This window comes from Thalassophryne amazonica, chromosome 21, assembly GCF_902500255.1.
Source record: "Thalassophryne amazonica chromosome 21, fThaAma1.1, whole genome shotgun sequence".
Classification (NCBI taxonomy): domain Eukaryota; kingdom Metazoa; phylum Chordata; class Actinopteri; order Batrachoidiformes; family Batrachoididae; genus Thalassophryne; species Thalassophryne amazonica.
In genome coordinates this window covers 32632436-32652098 of record NC_047123.1, presented here as the reverse complement: position 1 = coordinate 32652098, position 19663 = coordinate 32632436, and the positions used below count along the sequence as shown (strand labels likewise).

General features: G+C 40.6%; 2 protein-coding genes across 8 annotated transcripts in view; one reads left to right on the top strand and one right to left on the bottom strand.

The window, feature by feature from the left end:
- Positions 1-200: 200 nt before the first annotated feature.
- hmbox1b (homeobox containing 1 b) lies at positions 201-15320 on the bottom strand. 3 transcript variants are annotated; one of them, XM_034162903.1, is made up of 10 exons: positions 15098-15320; positions 11303-11977; positions 8489-8574; positions 8050-8160; positions 5831-5984; positions 5566-5648; positions 5039-5134; positions 4395-4489; positions 3962-4045; positions 201-3848 (listed from the first exon to the last, which is right to left on the bottom strand). In XM_034162903.1, exons 2-10 carry the CDS (start codon positions 11971-11973, stop codon positions 3705-3707), a joined length of 1524 nt encoding a protein of 507 aa, XP_034018794.1. In that variant the 5' UTR covers positions 11974-11977; positions 15098-15320; the 3' UTR covers positions 201-3704. The 3 variants fall into 3 exon arrangements, with proteins under 3 accessions (XP_034018794.1, XP_034018795.1, XP_034018796.1); XM_034162904.1 differs by having other exon boundaries at positions 11303-11974; XM_034162905.1 differs by having other exon boundaries at positions 4395-4486; positions 15098-15319.
- Positions 14005-19663, top strand: part of disp1 (dispatched homolog 1 (Drosophila)) — an 85855-nt gene continuing 80196 nt past the window's right edge. For 2 of the 5 annotated variants that reach the window (XM_034162896.1, XM_034162892.1), the window contains exon 1: positions 19485-19631. The gene's annotated coding sequence lies outside the window, so the exon portion shown is untranslated. Of the gene's footprint in view, positions 14113-14569; positions 14748-16416; positions 16603-19484; positions 19636-19663 lie in introns of those variants that run through there. The other 3 variants (XM_034162893.1, XM_034162890.1, XM_034162891.1) reach the window with 2 other exon arrangements.

The following is a 19663-nucleotide window of genomic DNA, read 5'->3' as shown; positions in this document are numbered from 1 at the left end:
CTAAACCACTGTTGCATTTGGTCATACTGTGGATTTTAAAATGTGACTTGCTAAAAGATGACCAACTTTATTTTGGAATGCATTTAATCTGAAGATGTGCTTTGACATTTATAGCTTTAATTTAAACCAAACCACGAATGTTAAATCTTTAGGCCTTGCTTGGTCAGGTGTAACCAACAAGAGTAAAACCAGAAAAAAAATGGCATTGATATAGCTTTATTCTTATACATTATATGTATCATACTAAAATAAACACAAGTTAAAAAAATGAACAAAGAAACTGTACAAAAAAATGTATATATACTACATCTTAATTACAGAACAGTCTACTGTCCAAAAAAGGCACTAAATTCTGAAATGAGTAATACAGTAATTGTGAACAGAAGTAGATTTTGAGACTGAAACAGCATTCAGTCCTTTTTTCCAGAGCTACACTGAGATGAAGTGGATGGTGTTCACTGGGGACGCACACAAACATGTAGACATCTTGACCCTGACACACCACAAGAGGGCGCTCGACCTCACACAGACAATAGCCTTTTTCCTCATCACAATTTATTTAAATTTTTTTGTTTTTGCCAATGCCCAAACATTCACATTAAATACTGCTAACTGGGCCTCCGTGGTTCTCAGGTGAAGACGATGTCTCGCACAAAGAATAATCTCAAAATGCACTCGTGTCCTATTTTCCCTCCACTAACATTTAAGTTTAACGTACATTGTTTGGAAATGAACATCGCATCAAACTTCCAACACCGAAAATCTTCTACGGCCACATTCTGGCATATGTGATGTCAAATCCCAATTTTTCCACCACCTTGCAGTCTTAAGGAGTCGGACTGTTTCTAATTATCTTTTATAATCAAACAAGGTTGCAGTTCTACATTGAACATCCTCAAAACCTAAAAGCTAAATGTCAGAGTCTAGAAAACCTCCTGCTGTAACCAGAATTTAAGCTTCGTAAACGCCTCGTTTCAGGTCGTCACATCATGGTGGACGTAAGGCAGTATTCTGTTCTGGGAGTTGGAAAGATCTTGTGGCAATCTCAATTATTATCCCCAAAAAACTTGATCAAAGACAGTCTTATTAGCTCCGCCTGTCCACCATTTATCAAATCAAACAGAACCTGATTCAGCTAAGAGCTGAACCAGTGTAGGTCCACTCCTTATGACTCTTACTCATTATTTCTCCCTGAAGTGTACATTGAGGGCCAGACTCTGTTACACGCACATTATTTATGAACCTTACTAATACGTTGACTGATATTTGAATGGGCCTTTAATCAAAGTGGTTTTATTTTATTAGTTCTCAGTGTTGAGTTTGGTACGATGTTATTCTGATAAAGCACGCCACATGACCGAGAGATATGTGTTAAAATATTTATCATCAACAGGGTGACGTGACATTGACTGCTGAAAATGTACGTTAAGTCTTTGAGGAGGGAAGGTTACGTTTCAAGCTTAGTCAACAGCGATTATTTCTCATTAAGGTGCATTTTTAAAATAGCTTACTGCGTCAGACAGACTGTTGTTCAGTCAAATAAGGGATGGAGGAGAAAACAAAATTCAAAATGTATGATTAATTTAACAAAGTCATTTCAAAACATCACTTTCTGTACATTACCTTAATAAAAATGAGTATAAATACAATATCTTTAAACCATTTGTTTTTGAGTCACAGGTCCCAGTACTGAGCCGCCGTATCGCGGCCACTGAAACAGAATTAATAGCGCGGTTATCCACGCGGTTTTTAGCATTCACAACAACAAACAGAAGTGAGGCGTTTAAAAATGTATCTGAATGATTTAACAGGGTTGAGTGTCACTCTTTCTCCAAAACTGGGGTTCCCTTAAAAAGAAAAATAACTGGCTTCATAAAGATCAACCCAGCACCAAAACAAAGGGCCAGTGATTTCTAAAATGACCCATGTATATCTGAATGTGAAGCTTTAAAGCTACAGTATAAGTTTTAGTACCATCTAGTGGTGAGGCTCTGTTATGCTGCCAATTTCTGATTTTATCACTTTTCTTGTTGGCGATGGAGATGCATGCTCCCTTGTTTTGTTTTATTGGTGGGGGGAGTATGATCCCACATTTCACAAAAACGAGGGCTCCAAAATTTGCTAGCTTGCACTAGCTACAAGTAGAAAATGTTTTTCAGGGTGCAACCACTGATTCTTCTTTATTCTTCAGTGTTACAGCTGCATGGCAAAAGGCACAGTACATATGTCCCTTCTGGGCTACTGTATCGACATGGCAGCCTCCATCAGCGGTTCTGGCCCTGTTTATTTAGGGTTCATTCTACACTTTTGAAAACTAGAGTCCTTGTTGCAGAAATTCTACATGAGCAGACTGCTATTAATGCGTCATCCACCTCCGCTAATAAACGCTCCTAAATCCTACATACTGTGGCTTTAACAATACCTTTGAGGCTGTTAAACATTCAGAACGGCTCAAAGGTTTTGATATTCTGAATCACTTCTTGTGTGGATTTAGTTTAACTTCAACCCACTGATATATATTTAACAATAATAATAATAAAAAAAAATAAAAAACAGGTTTAGGCTCTTAAAGAGGCAGCGTCACAGAATACGCAGGAAATCGCTTCAGGATCTTTGATCATATTAGCTGTAGTGTCACCCACTAAAGGTCACAGTGGGTTAAAAAAAAAGTCATCAATGCAGTCAATGAATGTTTAAGTGAGTTCAGCTTTGCTCCATCTCTTCCTTTGGCATGAATGATGTTTAAAAGAAAGTACAATATTTCTATTGTCACATAGTTTAAGTTTGCATCATCTTCCCTCGATTTCATTTCACGGCCTCAAACGTTTTCCAGGAAGCTGAATACCAACTGACCACAAAACGAGTCACAAGTTCTCTGAAGAAAAAAAGCCCACCGCTGCTTCTTTAACACAAAACTAATTTGGACATTTCTCTTCACAGTCTGCACACTGGAAACATTTTATGATCCTTGATGTGAGAGAAACACTTTGGAAAAGAAAAGAAAAAAAAAAGGCGTATTAAATTAAGGCTACTTCTTCAGCTTCAGACTCTCCAGCGGTGTGAGGATTCCATTCAACAACAGCACGGCAGGGAAAGGGAACGGGAGCTACAGCGGGATGGAGATAATGACAGGACAGTTCGGGTGGAGAGACGCTCGCTACTCTTCTGGTGAACTGCACGATGAGGATGGCGGGTGAGTGAGAACTATATATTTATATATATTCTATATACAGTGCAGGTAATTTTTCTGAGGTTGACGCTGAGGTGAGAGACTGAGGATCGGCTCAGACGTCCAGGCTGGAGAGGGGGGAGGAGAACTACAGACGAGGTATCCTGTGAGGAGAAAGTGTACTGAGGACAGTCAAACCCAGACCATGGTCATCGCTTTGGAGGATAAAGGCCCGGCTCGCTCGCTTTTCTTCTTTCTGTGGGATATTCGTAGAGAGATCAGGTGGCACGCCGTCGCCACCGGTTCCGTGAGTGTCGCCAGGAAGCAGGAGGGGAGGTGATGACCGTTTAATTCATGGGAGGAATGGAGGAGAGGAAGTCTAGTGTGAGCCTGATTCCTTTTACTAAGCTTTTGTTTCCCACCTCTTCTTTCCCTCCGCCCTTTCCTCCTTTTGCAGATTCACTCCACAGTTTTTCATTTTTCCCGTTCGCTGCCTCCACCATCCCGGGTTTTTTTTTCCTTACATGTGTACGGCTCATTCATCCTCCAGGGACTCTGTCTTGATGTCGCCGGGTACGCCCCCGGTTCTGGACAGGGCCAGGATGGTGTGATTGACAGCAGCCATCTCCACAGCCAGGGAGATGGGGTCCTGGTGCTCGCTGTGCGCTGCGCTGTCATCCTGAGGCACAGAGGGATTGTGGGTCAGAAACAGACTCGCTAGATTTTTTTTTTTTTGGACAATCTAGTGAACATATTCTAATGATAAAGACTCTCAGGAGAAAGGGGGCGCACCTGAGTCGGTGAGGTCGGCTCCAGGCGGTAAAGACCAAACGGTCGGCTCAGAGGTCTTTTGTCAAAATAGGGCAGGTCACATGCCTGCGGGGAATTCCAGAAATACGGTTAACTCGGAATTTAATTTTACAACTTCAGAATTATGTCACGCTTGACGATACTGGACAAGAAATTAAAACCTGAGTAAACTTGTAAACATTGGTATAAACAGCTTTTAAAGACTGACTTTAAACCAGTTCCGTTGTAATTTACAGCCGCTCTAAACTCTGTAAAACTGGATTTGTTGTCCAACTTACAGTTTTGCTGAATTTGGGACTAGAAATGTCAATTTCTGGAATTTTAAGGACCAATCAATTAAGCATGAAAATAAGAATTGATCCGTAACATCAACAGCTGTGCTGTTGAACCTGATGTAGGTTTGTTTTCGCTCTACCTGCTCGGAGAAGTCGTTCCCGTCGACGTCGTCGCTGTTCGAGTGTCCGCCTGGACTCTGGACATCGATCCCATGACTCTCCAGGATTGTGGCTTCTTGGAGGAAGAGGACAGATTATTAGATTTACGGCAAATCACTGATTTTGTAGGACTGCAACTGACAATCATCATGTGTTCACTGCGGATAATTCAGGTGTTTGGTCCTTAAAATAGGTAATAAAAGAAATTAAAGTAGAAGAATTAAATTAAATTAAAGAAGATGTTGGTTTTCAGAGGAGTAAATAAATCAGAAAATATTCACATTTTAGCTGATAGACAATTTGGTCATTAAAAAAAGACAGATAAAAGTTAATCGATAATCAAAATAAAGGCACATCTCAAACTTTAAATGAAGAAAGTTATTTCAGAAAGTAAAAATATTATATTCTAAACTCTTTACAAATAAACTAAAATGTTAAACTGTTTATTTTAACAATTAAAGCCTACAGCAGTTGTAGTAATTTGTTACAAAATGTGACTGATCCATAATCACCAAAATAATTTTTGGTCCAAATTCAAAGGAAAAAAAATACAATAAATAAATAATCTGATTTTTATAAATGCTGTTTGAGTTTAAATGGAAAAATGGTCCCAAAGCCACATTACCAATGTTTGCCCGCCTCTTGATCTCCTTGCGACGGTTGGCGAACCAGTTGTAAACTTTCAGGGAGGTGACTCTCTCCAGATCAGACAACTTCTTCCCTAATAAATAAAATTACAGGTTGATTACACTCGATGTGTCACTGTACGTGCTGGTTTTTAACCTCAGAATCCAGTTTAGTTTACTTGATTGTCAGCAAAATTTCTTAAGACTAAGTGATTTCAGTGAAAGGTGGTCGAGAACAAACAGCCTATATTTTTGGTGTCAATCAAAGTGAGTGACTGCACAAGGAGAGGAGTGAGGGAAGCCATCAAGACAGACATGACAACTCTGAAGTTCTCTGCTTCTGTGGCTAATTGGACAAACTGCACTGTGCAACTTTGGTCTTGGTTGTTGCATCATTGATTAGTTTTACGGTGGAGTGTAACAGAGAAGAACCTTCTTGAAAAAGGGTGAAATTTCAGCTACTTTGTCAGAAGGCCCATGGGAGACCAGAGCCTAGATCTGTTCTGTGACATGATGTTTGAGATACCTGGTTTCTGAATCACAGCGTTACAAGCGTTGGCGATCTCCTCCCTCTTTGCCTCGTCTGGGTACTGGTTGTCGTTGAAGTAGCTATAAACAGCAGAAAAGTCGCACAGATTAATGTTTCGATATATAAAGAATATCACACTCCTGAGTTGCGGGCTTTGCTTCTCGTCTGTACAGCGGTTGTGTGACTTTGCAATAACTTTAATTCCTGTTGGAAATAAGGGAGCTTTAATTTCCTTCAAACCGATGTTATCGGTCCTGCTCACCTCTCCATCACAGCCAGACACTCCTTTCTCCAAGTGAAGCGACTTCCCCTTCGCAGACGGAAGGTTCCGGGCGCAGTGCTCAGAGGGGGCGGGGTTTGCCTCCACTCCATGTCCTCCAGGGGCAAAGGAGCTGGCCGCATGTTGAGGGTAGCACCTGAAAGGGGGAAAAAGTCAACAGCAGCTGTCGGATGGTTCCAGTCTGCACTTTCAGCCTCACGTCATCAAGCTGCAGAGCACGACCCTGATTGGTCGAGTTTACCGCTGGGGTCAGGTGACCGCGCTGAAACTACACAAAATAATGGAGATAATGTTTGTCTGGTTCATCCCAAACATCGGGGAAAAATGTATAACAAGGAAACGTTTACCTGGGTTCCTCTTGTGGTGAATTTCATCAATTATCGCTGAGATAAGATGCTAAGCTACGTGCCTGGGCTACTTTATCCATACCACAGCACACAGTGGCAGCGTGGAAATGAAAACACAGACCGACACGCAACTGCCTGCACACAACGGTCAAGACAGCACCGGCATGCAGCATTGTTATCGTCTCCACAGGCTTTTACATATGATAATTCAACGGTTGCCTAGCAACACAACTAATCAGTCTGCGATTCAGTATTTAGATGCTGTGTGTGCTCCTTCCTCTGATCGCAATAATCACTTTTACACTGTGTATTAACAGCAGGAAGTCACTCTTTGCAGTGCTCAGCTGTAACTCACTTTGGTCCATAAATATTTGGACAGTTTGGGCGACTGTTTTCACCGTCTCACACAGGAAACACGAACACACTGCAGAATGTCTGTTTTAATTTGAAGGTCACAGCATCTAAATTGGGTGAACGTGGGAACTACAGTAATTTATAAGTGGTCCATGTTTACAGTCCATTTTTTAAGGGTGCAAAAGTATTTGAGCAACCAGGTGCTACGTTGATGGGTATGCAGGTGTTCCTTAATTCTTCACCCCACCCTGGATGCAGCACAAGGTCAGTACAGGTCACACACAGTTTGGTGGCGTTAATGTTTATTTTATTTATTCCTTTAAGCCTGCTCAGAAGAAGAGATGGCATCAGAGTGTTTCAGGTTTGTCCTTCCTAATATAAAACCGTGAGAGCAGTGGCAGAGTTTTAATCGACACTGCAGCAAATCTTTTGCAAATCCCATAAAACGTTCTGTTTAACAGAAGCACAGCTGACTTGCGCCACAAGGACCGTTCTGCTGCCTCATCTCAATTCACAATCACAGCAAAAACAAAAAAGTAACAGTGCACAAAAGGCGTTTGATGTACACTCCAAACGGCTGCAGTAAAGCTTCCAAACCAACAAAAATGCCTCCCTCCCGCCGTCAGCGCAGCGGCTCTGTTGTCAGATACATTATTGGGTGTTGATGTTCAGCCGCAGTCAGGATCAGGAAATAATCTGACAACGGGAGCGAGGCCGAGTTGATTCACCCTGCAAGGGTACGGCTTGTCAGAGAGGCGCATCGCTGGTGTTTGCAGCAGTGATGGAGGCGTGTGCGGGGCCGGGCCGGGCGCAGTCTGGCCATAAATAGCACAGAGCAGCTTCCGATGCTGACAATGTTGGCAGGGCTCCACACAGGAACATGCCGCAGAGGATGAGGCGTGGGATGTCTGTCTGATAGCACGCACCCGGCCAGAATCCAAAGGGAGCATGAAGTCTGTCTTGGTTCATAACCACCTACTGTGTGGTGCAGATTTAAAGAGTGTCAGACAACTTGTTCACTTCTATGTGTCTCTTCTCAAAAAATATCAAGCACAAACTTCAGTCCCTCTGAAGAGCTGAACTGCGTAGTCACAATTCTCCACTTTTTTTTTTTTTTTTTTTTTGGTGGCGGGGGTTGAATTTTCTCTGAAGATTATCACCAACAGCAGCTTTAATGCTTGGAGTTTTCCCAGTCAAGTGTTATACAATTAATGAGAAGACCTGCAAAGCGAAACCAACAAGCTGCTCTAAAAATGCAGATAAAAATACAACATGGACAGATACCATCATATTTAAGATCCGACTACACCACATAAACCACAAGGTCATGAATAGCTTTTCTTTTTAACATTCTGTTATCTTACTGTGGTCTTTGACAACTATCTGCTGTGACTGACAAATATTCAGATCATATCAGGGTCACTTGCTGGTGTTTTTCTTAACATTTCAGTTTTCCAACTGTGTGTGTGTGCAGGAAATCTTTCTCAAACTGTCCCTCACCTGGTGTGGTTTTCTCCAGCGTGTACCAGCGGTAGAAGGCCCTCTTCTTCTGCTCGCTGAGGTCTGAGCCATGCTGCAGCAGCCAGTGGGAGATTCTGCTTTGGCTGATCCCTGGAAACCAGCCAGACATCAAATTACAAGTGTTTTGCTTTGACCCCACGACCAATTTGGAGAAAACCATTACAGAAACTCAAGAGACCAAAAAAAAAAAAAGAAAAAAAAAAAAGGGCAAGTGTACTGACTTCCACCCTTAGCTCTGAGTTTATCTACCACTATCTGTGGGCACAGAAATTCTGCTGGAAAAATGCATAATAGCAAACAAAAACTCAGTGTTTTTGTTGGCAGAGAAATTTCTATCATGTATCATTTCCTCGTAATCAAAGGCCAACATCTGTACCTGGATAACTGTTACAACAGGAAGGTGTAAAGTGTTACTGACCGGTGACTTGGGCCACCACCGCCTGAGAGATCCTCCTGTTCCCCAGGAAGGCCTTGATCTCCTCCTTCACCATACTGCTGTCCCTCCTGCACACGGCACAGGTACGAAAACACCAGAGACACAAAGACGCAAACTTTCATTGACCAAACAAAAGCATTTCAAAGACAACAAAGATACATTTCTGTCAATGGGCTTCAGCTCATGTTTCAATCTAAATCATGGGTCATTTAAGAGAAAAAGTTAATTTTTATTTGTTTCAGCTTGTGAAATATAAGAACTTAAAAACACTTTTCTTAAGGACATGTTAAAAACTAACTTTTTAATGGTGTTAAACAGCGCAATTGTCTTAAACTGGCACTGGTTTAGTTTATTTGCTATTAGAACAGACAGAAACTAAACTTTACATTTTTAAACTGGCATTTTATAATATGTTAACATGTCATTTTATTAATATTCAGAAGAATGTTTAAAGGGCGGTTTCACAAACTGGTGCCTGTTTAATGCATGAATTGGATTTTTATCAATTATGACGCAGCTAACATCTGAATATTTCGGGCCCCAATCTTGATGGTATGTGGTGCGCGGTCTTAAACGTATAGAGCATGTGAATTTGGGGCAGGTCCAACTCCACAATGCCATTTATGTGATGCAAAAATCTGACCCCAAAGTGGAGTCAAACAATATAGTATCTCCACACAGAACATTTAGCCGGACCATACTCTGACTGCATATAAATGACTCGCCACCATTGTTCCTATGTGTATTGACACTACTTAAAGTACATATCCTATGTTTACATTATAACAGGGATAACGGAAATAGTGTATGTAGCAGTGTTGGAGTCACAGCCTCAAACACACCATCAGTGACAGAAAATGGAAGCGTTGCTATCCAGATGGAAGATAGGGCCCTTTATCATCAACATACCAGGCTCAACTCAAACCATCTTGAGGGTATTATAATCAAATCTTTGTTTAGGTCATGAATTTAACTGTGAGAAAAATAGAAACCAAAAGTTCCATTTTGATTACATATTTGACATTGGATTTCAAAAGAACACAGAATAAGCTATTTTAGAAAACAAAAATCAGCCTTTAAAACTGATCTAGCAAACATGATTCTACTCCTGAATCACACATTTAACAGAGAAGAAAAAAAATGCATGCACAGACTTGCAGGAATGGAAAGTGGCAAGTGAATGAATGTGCAAACTGTGTATCCACCCTGCTTTCTGGATCCAAGCCCAATTCCTTCCCCTATACATCATAACAACACACACATACATGAACACGCCAACCAGATTAGAACAGCTTTGGCTTAATTCCTCAGCCTGCAGACATCTGACAGATTCTGTAAAGTGATTGGTGCATTTATCCACACTAATAGTTCATGCAATTATTTCTTGACAGCATTTCTACTGGGTAATATCACCCCCACCCCCCCAACTCAAATAGCACTGGTGTCCAAATACACAATCACAGCAACTTCTTCAACCACCCACTCTCACACAATCACACTGAAGACAGTATTATTAAGACCTATGGCTCTATTAGCAGATTTCTGAAATGAAAATACGTGATGACTCTTTGACACCCAGCATCAATATCCTGAGCAGGAGTCTCTTGCGGCACAGCTAAAATTAGAGCTCAAAAACGCTGCTTGAATTGACAATGCTGAATCAATGTAGCACAACCCCTGCAGAGACGGAAATGTGCACCTAAAAGTGAGAGAAACCACTGAGGCGCTGTGGGACTGTCAACGAGCTCTAACCGCCTGTCACGCCCCTGCAGGCCTGCAGAGTGAGACACGTTGAGAGCCAACAGGCGGAGAGGATGAGTGCTTTTAAACACTACTTAACTACTGCGGCCGTCTGGAGAGCAAGTGTAATTTCACAGGGAAGCAGCACGACTTGCATGACATTGCGGATGTACACTGAGCTGCAGAAGGCTGCGCTTCTTCTCCCTGATCTCCTACGGCGTAGCTTGAAGGCAGCAGATGTCTGCAGCAGTGAGAGTAAAGGGCTCATACGAGCGGCCCATCGCCGACTGAACAGCAAAACATTCCAACTAATGGGCCGAAATATTCTGAACATGTTTCAAATACTAACCGTATTTCATGTTTTGTTCACAAAAGTTCACTTCCTTCTTTGGAAATCTCATCTTGACTGGTGAGAAAAAAAACTTGACTTTTTAAGGAAGTGAATATATAAACTCAAATCATGAGACAGAATCAATAACGGCATCCATAACACCTTATTTAGTCCCGTTCCTATACAAATAAACCAGATTAATTATACTGGCCGAGGAGCCCACGTTCCAACCTTAAACTAAATTTCACCTTAAAGGTTGCTTGTTATAACAACCAAAAATATCTAATTACCACCTATGATGTTGTATTGTATGCTCGTGTCATCAATGAAACTTGATTACTACTAATGACAAAGCAGTTATCAGTTATGGTGATGAAAAAGTTAAAAAACAAAAAACACTGAAGGACTGACCACTAACTTAAAAGCTGACAAAGAACTGGTGTTTTTGATAAACTAATACAGTAAGAATGCCGAATGTACCTCAAGAAGTATTGTCAGAAAAAAAAAAAAATTCTTGAATGTTTAAATGCAATGGCAACTTGTTTGCTCATTCAATAGTTATTTCACTCATTCCTCCCAATTCAAACCAACATAGAATTTGAAACAAGATCACAAAAGACGACCTATAATCAGCCCCACAATCTTACATCCTCATGACTCAGCCATCATCAGGATCTGAATGTATATACAAAAAAGACAGAAGTTTTGTTGTGATAACTACTGACCTCATCAGCTCCTCCACCTTATCGTCTATGTCCAGGTCCTCCTCGGCAGCTTCGAACCCAAAGGCCCGTGCCGCTGCTGCACTGTTCACTGGGTATCGTGGAGGGGACAGCTTCCCGTTAGGGGTGGCAGCCAGGCTGTCGCGGCCGTTCTGTGAAAGCGCCACCAGTGAGATAGGTGAGGGCAGAATGGCAGAAGGTGGCGGCGGCCCTGGAGGTGGTGAGGTATCATAGCTGTTCATAAGGGATGGCGAGAGTGCCCCACTGCTGAACTGCGTCTGCGTGGCGGTGGAGATTTTGGAAGGCGTGGAAGAGGCGTCAGCTGCAAGGTGATCGCCGGTGCCCTCGCCGCTGCTGATGGCACTGGTGTTGCCGTTACATGACACTGAGGAGGTGGTAGTTGCAGAGGCAGTGTTGTTATTGTTGAATGGTGTGGTAGTATTCGAGGCAGAGTTGTTGGTGCAGTTGTTTGCCCCGCCTACTCCGTAAGAAGACGAGGAGGAAGAGGAAGAAGAGGTTCGGCGGCCAAACTTGTCGCCATGCTCCCGGTCCAGCCGTTCGAGGGTGTCAAGTGCGTGCAGGATCTCCTGCTTGGTCATACCAGTGCGACGCAGCCGCTGCAGCAGATCTATTTGCTCAATAGTGAAGCGCGGCTCCTCACTGAACTCAGACATCCTGCTGCCAGATCAGACACAAGACAGAGGAGAAATAAAAGAAAGGCAGGGGGAAGTTAAGGGAAAAGACTGGCAAGTAAGAGAAACATGGAGAAAGAGAGGTGGAGGAGGAAAGCAGATGAGGGAATAGGGCTGGCAAAAGGAAAAATGAAAGGCTGAAAAGGAAAGCAGGAAAATACAATCTGAGGTGCAAATGGACTGAAAGAGAATTAGACAGCTATAGTGGGAAGAGAAGGGCGTGATAGGAAAAAACTGCAGGAAGCAAATAAAGAGGCAGCAGATTAAAAAAAAGGAGATGAGCGAGAGATAGAAGTGGGAAAGAAAGAAGCAGGAGGGGCAGGGCATAAAAATCAGCTATTTTTGGGAACAGGCAGGCAATACACACAGAGTGCCAGAGTCACCTTGACAGCTGATGCTATCTTAACATTGACTGCTGTTCTTTAAGAGCTACAACACATCCGTGACTTTGCAGGCCACCCACGCTGTATGTTTTTTTTATAAGCAATTTGCTGCGCTCTAAATCAATGCAACTGTAATCAGACTGCGGCAGATTTTTTCCATCTTCAGTGCCAGCCCGACCCTTGCAGATATGACAAGTAATTTAAAAGGGGTCACTGCCATTTTTTCTACATCTGTTTTACTCTGTAATGTAATAAAAACAGCATATTTAGCAGAATGCATCAGGATAATTTCCATCAGGGCTGCTCATATAAGTACCAGCCGACTGTACCATTACTTTTATTATTAATTGTTCAGTCTATAATTACCTTTTTTGTAGCCCAGCAGTCCCAAACCCTAAAATATTTAATCAAATTCCAATCTTAAAAAAAAAAAAAAATTGAGGAGAGTTCCAAACACTGAAGATCCCCCCCCCCCCACCCCCTTTTAAAAGGATGTTGATTAAAATAGCTGACAATTTGATCAGCTGATCCTATCAGTTATAGTGTCCAAGAAAAAGTTACTTTAGGTCAGTGCTGAAATTGTGCATGATTCTTGTACTGCCACGTGTCACAACAGCGCCTGTGTACATTAACTAGTCTCCTGAAAATGCATTATGATAACATTCATGACACACACTGTAAATTATTACCAGACTGTTCTGTGCTGAAAATGACTACAAAAAAAACAAATGTTACTGAATGGTAAGTTTAACAAATATTATATTGCATTGAGGCGTGGCACAACTGATTAACACACTTGTCTTCTAAACAGGCGATACCCGGTGCAAGACCACCCAAGCCTTGGAGCTGAGGCAGCTGGCGTACAACATATGCCAAATCAACACCTGCATCTGCTGCGGTGACCCAAAAGTTGAGCAATCAAAAGAAATTATTTTCATGATTGTATTTTAATGCTGTGGAAAAATGTTCTCTTTTGCTGCCAGTTGCAGTCAAAACTGTGTACCAGAAATCATTACCCAACATGTTCTAGTATCTACAGAGTTAACTATTCACTTGGACAACAGCTGGTTTAACTGGTTGCAATGCTAACAACACAAAAAAGCCCCTGCTAGCAACAAAAATATCAATTTGAACTGTTGAAAACAGAACTCTTCTGGCTGCATTTTATAGATTTTGGTTTATTGATCGCAAAAATCACATTTAAAAAAATTACTAACTCACTGTTTCATGGCTATATCCTAGTTGGGATTGCCTATTATATTCTAGTAGCACAAAACCAGCTCTTTTGGTCAGTCCAAGCATGTCTTTTCATCCACAGTGTAGATACTTTGCAAAAGTTGTCTTAGGTGTGTTTGGTCAGGTCAGCAGATGGCAGACAGGTGACAAACACTTCTCACATTTACAGATGCTGCTTGGATACATGTTGACGCACATCTTCCAGGCAATACTAACGTAAGCCCACTAACAGCAGGATTTAGTTAAATCATTTTAAATAACACATTAGGTCTGCATCGTTTATGTGGCCATGTATAATTTGGTCTAATGTGATGAAATTCTCTCAGTTTTAATGTTTCCTCAAATTCCAACATGATGCAGGAAATCTGAAACGTCATCTCTTTTTTTTCTTCAGGAAGCAAAACTTTTCAGAGAGAAAAAGTTGGACAGAGAGGTCTTTAACTCAAATTACCTAGAGGCCACCAAGTTGGTCGTGCCATCTTAACATGACATCAACTGCATGGTAGGAAGGGGAACTTTTTCTGTATTGTTACAAACGATCTCACATTTTATTCAATTAAACAATGTATAGGCCTTTTCACAAAGAAACAAGGGACTGTCTGATGCCCTAAAGGTAAGAGAAGTGGCCTCAAAAGTGTAGGATTACAGGTTCAAACCCTCAACCAGTCAGCCAGACATTTTGGAGGGAAGACGAACAAAAGTACTTGTCTCACTTCTTACCAGCGCTAATGTGCGCTTGACTAAAATCCTTAATCCCCGATTGCTCCATGTACGCAGTTGAGCTACTACTGTTAATTACAAAAATTCTCTTTAAGACCCTTTACAGGTCCCAACACTAAATTCCATGCATGTGTGTGGTTTTATGAAACAACCACATGGGGCACATCTGTTCTTGCAGCACAGCTTTCGTGCAGATCTCCAAAAACTTTGCACTTATTTTATTTTTTTTCTCTCCATAGGAATGCAAATCACACAACCACCGACATGGCGTCCTGAACCTGAAAAGCATCAACCGATCAGACTCCTGTTTGTTTGCATTGCAGCTGTGTAACGTGCTGTTGCACGTTCTCTCTGCTCTGGATGTGTTTCGTTCACATGAAGGCCCGCAGTGAGCTGTCGCCTGTTCAAACACTGCAGGTTGGTGCTGATGCCAGCCTTCACGCCCTTTTGCCCCAAAGCTAACGTCGTTAGCATATGTTTTCCATGACACACCGCCAACGCTTAACGGAAATTAGCCGACAACTAGTTCTTTGCGGTTTAACCGACAGTTCTTAATTTTCGGGGCCATTTTCTGTATGGATGCATTTTTAGTGACGGCAATAAAACAAGACGTAAGAATTATGGCGGAGCGCTAAAACTCGTTTTAGCGGCGGAGACGTGCTAGCAGTGCCAACGCTGATATTAGCTGACGTTAGCCGCTGGCTAGCCGACGTTTGATATTAATAACATCACTTTCAGTGTTGGCGGCAGCTAACTACGTGACTTACCTTAGCTCAGATAGGCCACTTCACCATTTAACTTTACAATTCGAACAGATCCGCGCTGTCTTTTACCGCAGTCGAACAATAAATCAGTTTGATAGCAGCGCCCCGTCCGCCGCTTCTCCCAGGATTTCTTATCAGAGACGAATTATTTGCCTCTCCGCTTTGTCTGTCTGACAACAGCCATATTGACAACTAACACCTCCATGGAGCTCTGAGGGAACTGTAGTTTTTTCCATTCACGAAGGCCTGTATCACGCGGCGGCAGTATGTCCATGAAAAACTACAAATCCCCAAAAGCTCAGCGACGACTGAGCTGAAGCGCAGGTTAAAAAAAAGGCTATACAGTTTCAAATGTGGCCACAGCAGCTGGCCTCAAAGATCAAACCTTGACTTCTCTTGTCTTTTTTTTTTTTTTTTAAACCTGTACTGCTACATTAGTCACCGAAACACACGTTGCTGTTTTTTTTTTATTTACTTTTTATTTAACAAAATTAAACAAGACCTATCCATAACCCCTAACACGGCTACACTACACACAAAGAGAATTTACAATTATTTGTTAAAAACAATGAATTATATTAAAATAAAGAGAACAACAACAAAAAATCCTTAAGGTAATAAATGAAAACATTTACAGACATTAATAGTTTTTATAGCTTTTCTGTTTTGGAAGGTTTTTTTTTTTTTTTTCAAAAGTAGTTAGATGTAAATGAAAGTCTGATAGAATTTAAACGCATGTTTCTCATTGCTAGATTAAAAAAATATAAATACACTGTGGTAAAATTCATTCTAAAAATGACCAAAAAAATGGTGGCTGAAAGAGGCCACACTTCCAAATTAAGATAATACGAGCAAATGCACAAACCACTTTCCTGAAGGCATCAAAAAATGTCTTACAAATCTCGAACAGCCTTACAAACACTTATAATGCACATAACCTGCAACAATTCGATTTAATAACATATCTGCCGAAAAGTTAGATGCATAGAAACCACTGACATGACACCCTGCAAAAATCCACAACAGCACTCGCAACAACAGAAAAGAGATTTATACCCAAAGGGCTTCTCCTTTTCACATTTTATTGTTGAATAGAGACATTGATAATGTTATTAAATGTACAGCCATACAAAGATTTGTTCATGTCCTTTCAAGAAGGTAACTTTAAACAAAAATGATGGGTATTTTCAACCCAGAGAAGGTCAGCATGAATAAATTAACATTCAGGACTCTAATGGTGGAGTATTGTAACCTCAAGTTAACAGATTACTTCATAAGTTTATTTTAAAACCCTTTTACCCCCTCTCCTCCCTGACCCATAGATTCAGGTGAAGTTGCTGCATTGCTGCTGCCCCTGGAAGCATTCCATCCCTTACTGCCACGCGTTCCAGTTTGTACGGTGATGATGACCACATGCAGGTTCTGTTTGATGGACTCTCTTCAACCAGAAAACGGGACAGCTGGTGTGGAGATCTACATGCATTTCAAGCAAATGCCTGAATGTTAAAGTTAGTACTTGTATGCTTTATATTCACTGTCTCCAGTATATACACACGCCTCTGCACAAATTATGAATTCAGAACTATGAAAGATGCCCTGGCTTGAACTCATCTTAAGATTGCATATCACAACTGAAATAATTAGCATTTTTAAAAAGTAAAGACGCCAAACTTGTTTTCTTGAAGTATTGCCTTGTATAGATGTGGATATTAACAAATTTAATATAGATCAGATAAACATGAATGACAATTACTGTGAAGAATAGGCCATGTTTCAAGGTCAGGCTGAGAAAAAATGCCACATGTTGCTGTGTTCACCACTATGTGAAATCACTTTGATTCCACTTTGGAAGCAGCCATATAATAGTGGGGAATACAAATTTTGCATGATTTTTTTTAATAAATCTGGCAATTCCACAATTTTAAAATCAGGGGTTTATCTCCACAGTGACTTCCCATGGATAGAATCCATGTCTGACAAAGGTTACGTCTCCAGCCAAGGACAGTGTCCATTTACACCTGGGCAACGAGATGGCTCCATGAGGATTTAAACCCAGGTTTATACATTGGCAGGCCCATGCATCCCCTGAGCCACCTGCTCTACACTTAGACTTTTAAGTGAACTATTAATATTTTTCTGAGTTTTGTCTGCTTCATAATTAGTCTGCACCTGTGCATGAGTTACTCCTGATATCCTATAAGATTACACACACACACACACTGTACATTTTATTATTAAATTCTGCTGTTAGCAGTTTTCACTGTTGTGGTTTCTCCACCAAAAAAATGAAAAATGGTCAAAACTAGTAGAAGATCACATTTATGAGGTAAAATTCTTCTGTTGGACCAAGTTATTATTTACAATGTGGAGGCCAGTTTGAGAAAATCTGGGAAAAGTACATGACAAGTGGTCTATTCTTCCTTAACAACAGGCAAAGTGCTTTTGAACAAGACGGTTAGACCTAATCTGCCCCAGTGGAGGTGTTAAGTAGTCAGATGCATATTTAATATATGTGTTGCACAACAGAATAATATGAATATAAATGCTTTTAGAGACGTGAGTGTGACCTATGAGTCATGAATAATGCATAATGGACTCAGAGCTGCTGTAATGTGCTTCTGATGCTTCATTTTGGAGTTGGAGCTTTTACTTAGATAAGATGAATAAATTGTCCTTATGCATGGTCTCATGTTTTTTCAGCTATTGCACCCACTTGATACAGAAACAAAAGGAAAGAAGCTAAAATAGATTTTACAAGCACAGGATATTCACTGTTATCCAGTTGTTTTCAGGATGAGTGGCCTGGACAAAACATTTACTCATTAAAAAAAAGTGTTTGACAGTGGGCAGCACGGTGGTTTAGTGGTTAGCACTGTTGCCTCACAGCAAGAAGGTCATGGGTTCAATTCCCACCTGTGGCCTTTCTGCGAGGAGTTTGCATGTTCTCCCCGTGATTGTGTAGCTTTCCTCTTTCCTCCCACATCCAAAGACATGCAGGTTAGGTGGATTGGAATCTTTAAATTGTCTGTAGGTGTGCGTGTGGGTGTGAATGTGTTTGTTTGTCTGTTTGTGGCCCTGTGACAGACTGGCGTCCTGTCCTAGGTGTACTCCGCCTTGTGCTCTATGACTGCTGGGATTGGCTCCAGCCCCCCGTGACCCTTAATTGGACTAAGCAGTTGAAGATGAGTGTGTGTGTGTGTGTGTGTGTGTGTGTGTGTGTGTGTGTGTGTGTGTGTGTGTGTGTGTGTGTGTGTGTGTGTGTGTGTGTGTGTGTGTGTGTGTGTGTGTGTGTGTGTGTGTGTGTGTGTGTGTGTTTAACAGTTATTTTACTTGCATGAACATGCAAATTAATTTGGAAAATAATCTGGGCTAGTCATAGTTGCTGAGTTTGTGTGCAGCCACATCCTAGTTATAGCTGGGAATTGTTTGTGATATATATATATATATATATATATATATATATATATATAAAATTATAATAAACTAAACTTTCAGTGTTTAAGTGTTATGGAAATAGTACTAAAAGCACTTAATTAATTAATAACATATATTACAATAAAATGGCATTAAATTTAATTACATATATTTATGAATCTATATAAATAACAATAATCATAATAGCAAATAGGAATAATTACAAAATAATTGTTTGAATTTATGAATGAAATATTAATCTACCAATCCTTATTATACAATTATAATACAATATTATACAATTCTAATACAATTAAATACCAATACAATTATTATATAATAATTGTATAATATAATACAATTATTATAAATAAATAAAGACATTAAAAAAATCTTTTGGAAAACACAGTGAAAAAGATAAATAACTGAATTAAGAATGCAGATTTTAATTAGGTAATTAATGAGGCAGTTTGCATTTACATTTGTCCATTGATTGTCCTTTTAGCTATTCTGTTCTACGGATCTGTTCTGCAGGTGCCCGTAGATCTGTGCATGCATAGGTATACTTGGATATAGTTTAATGTGCTTCCCACAAAAACATCTTAAAAATAAATATTAAAGATTACTGCTAAAAAAAAAAAAAAAAAAAGACACTAAGCACTGAGGTGATGCATCCTGAAAACATACGTTTTCAGCCTTTGAACATTCTGTCACAGTGTTCGCCAAATAGAAAAGATCTGCTTATAGCCACGCCCCCTCCACAGGGGTTTCTGTGATGGTGTTTCATGTAACTGGAAAGCTGTATTTAATTGTAAAAATAGTATTAAAACAGCACAATACGACCCCTTTAAATGAATTCTTTCTGTTTGTCGATGATAGAATGGAAACGGGGTTTACTTTACATTAGGAACTCAACAATAGGAGTCATCCTAGTGTCCTTCAATGCTTCCTACATTCCTGTAGAAAGCCTCAAAGTAGGACTCAGTGCGCAGCTGCACATCCAACATGGTTTGGCACATGAGTAGTGGAAACAAATATTATTCGGCCAAAAATCAAACGTAGAAAACCGGGAATGTGTTTTTATCTTCGCTGATGGTCACCTTATATTTGGTTTTCGGATTCGGTAGGTGCGTATGAGGACGTTATTTGTGAGTA

Bases quoted from the DNA above. Each gene is read 5' to 3' on its own strand.
- hmbox1b (XM_034162903.1), bottom strand. From the start codon at position 11,973: ATGTCTGAGTTCAGTGAGGAGCCGCGCTTCACTATTGAGCAAATAGAT. The intron at 8,575-11,302 runs GTCAGTAGTTAT...TGCCGTGTGCAG, and splicing joins AAGGTGGAGGAGCTGATGAG to GAGGGACAGCAGTATGGTGA. The intron at 4,490-5,038 runs GTAATGTGGCTT...TCTTCCTCCAAG, and splicing joins CAAGAGGCGGGCAAACATTG to AAGCCACAATCCTGGAGAGT.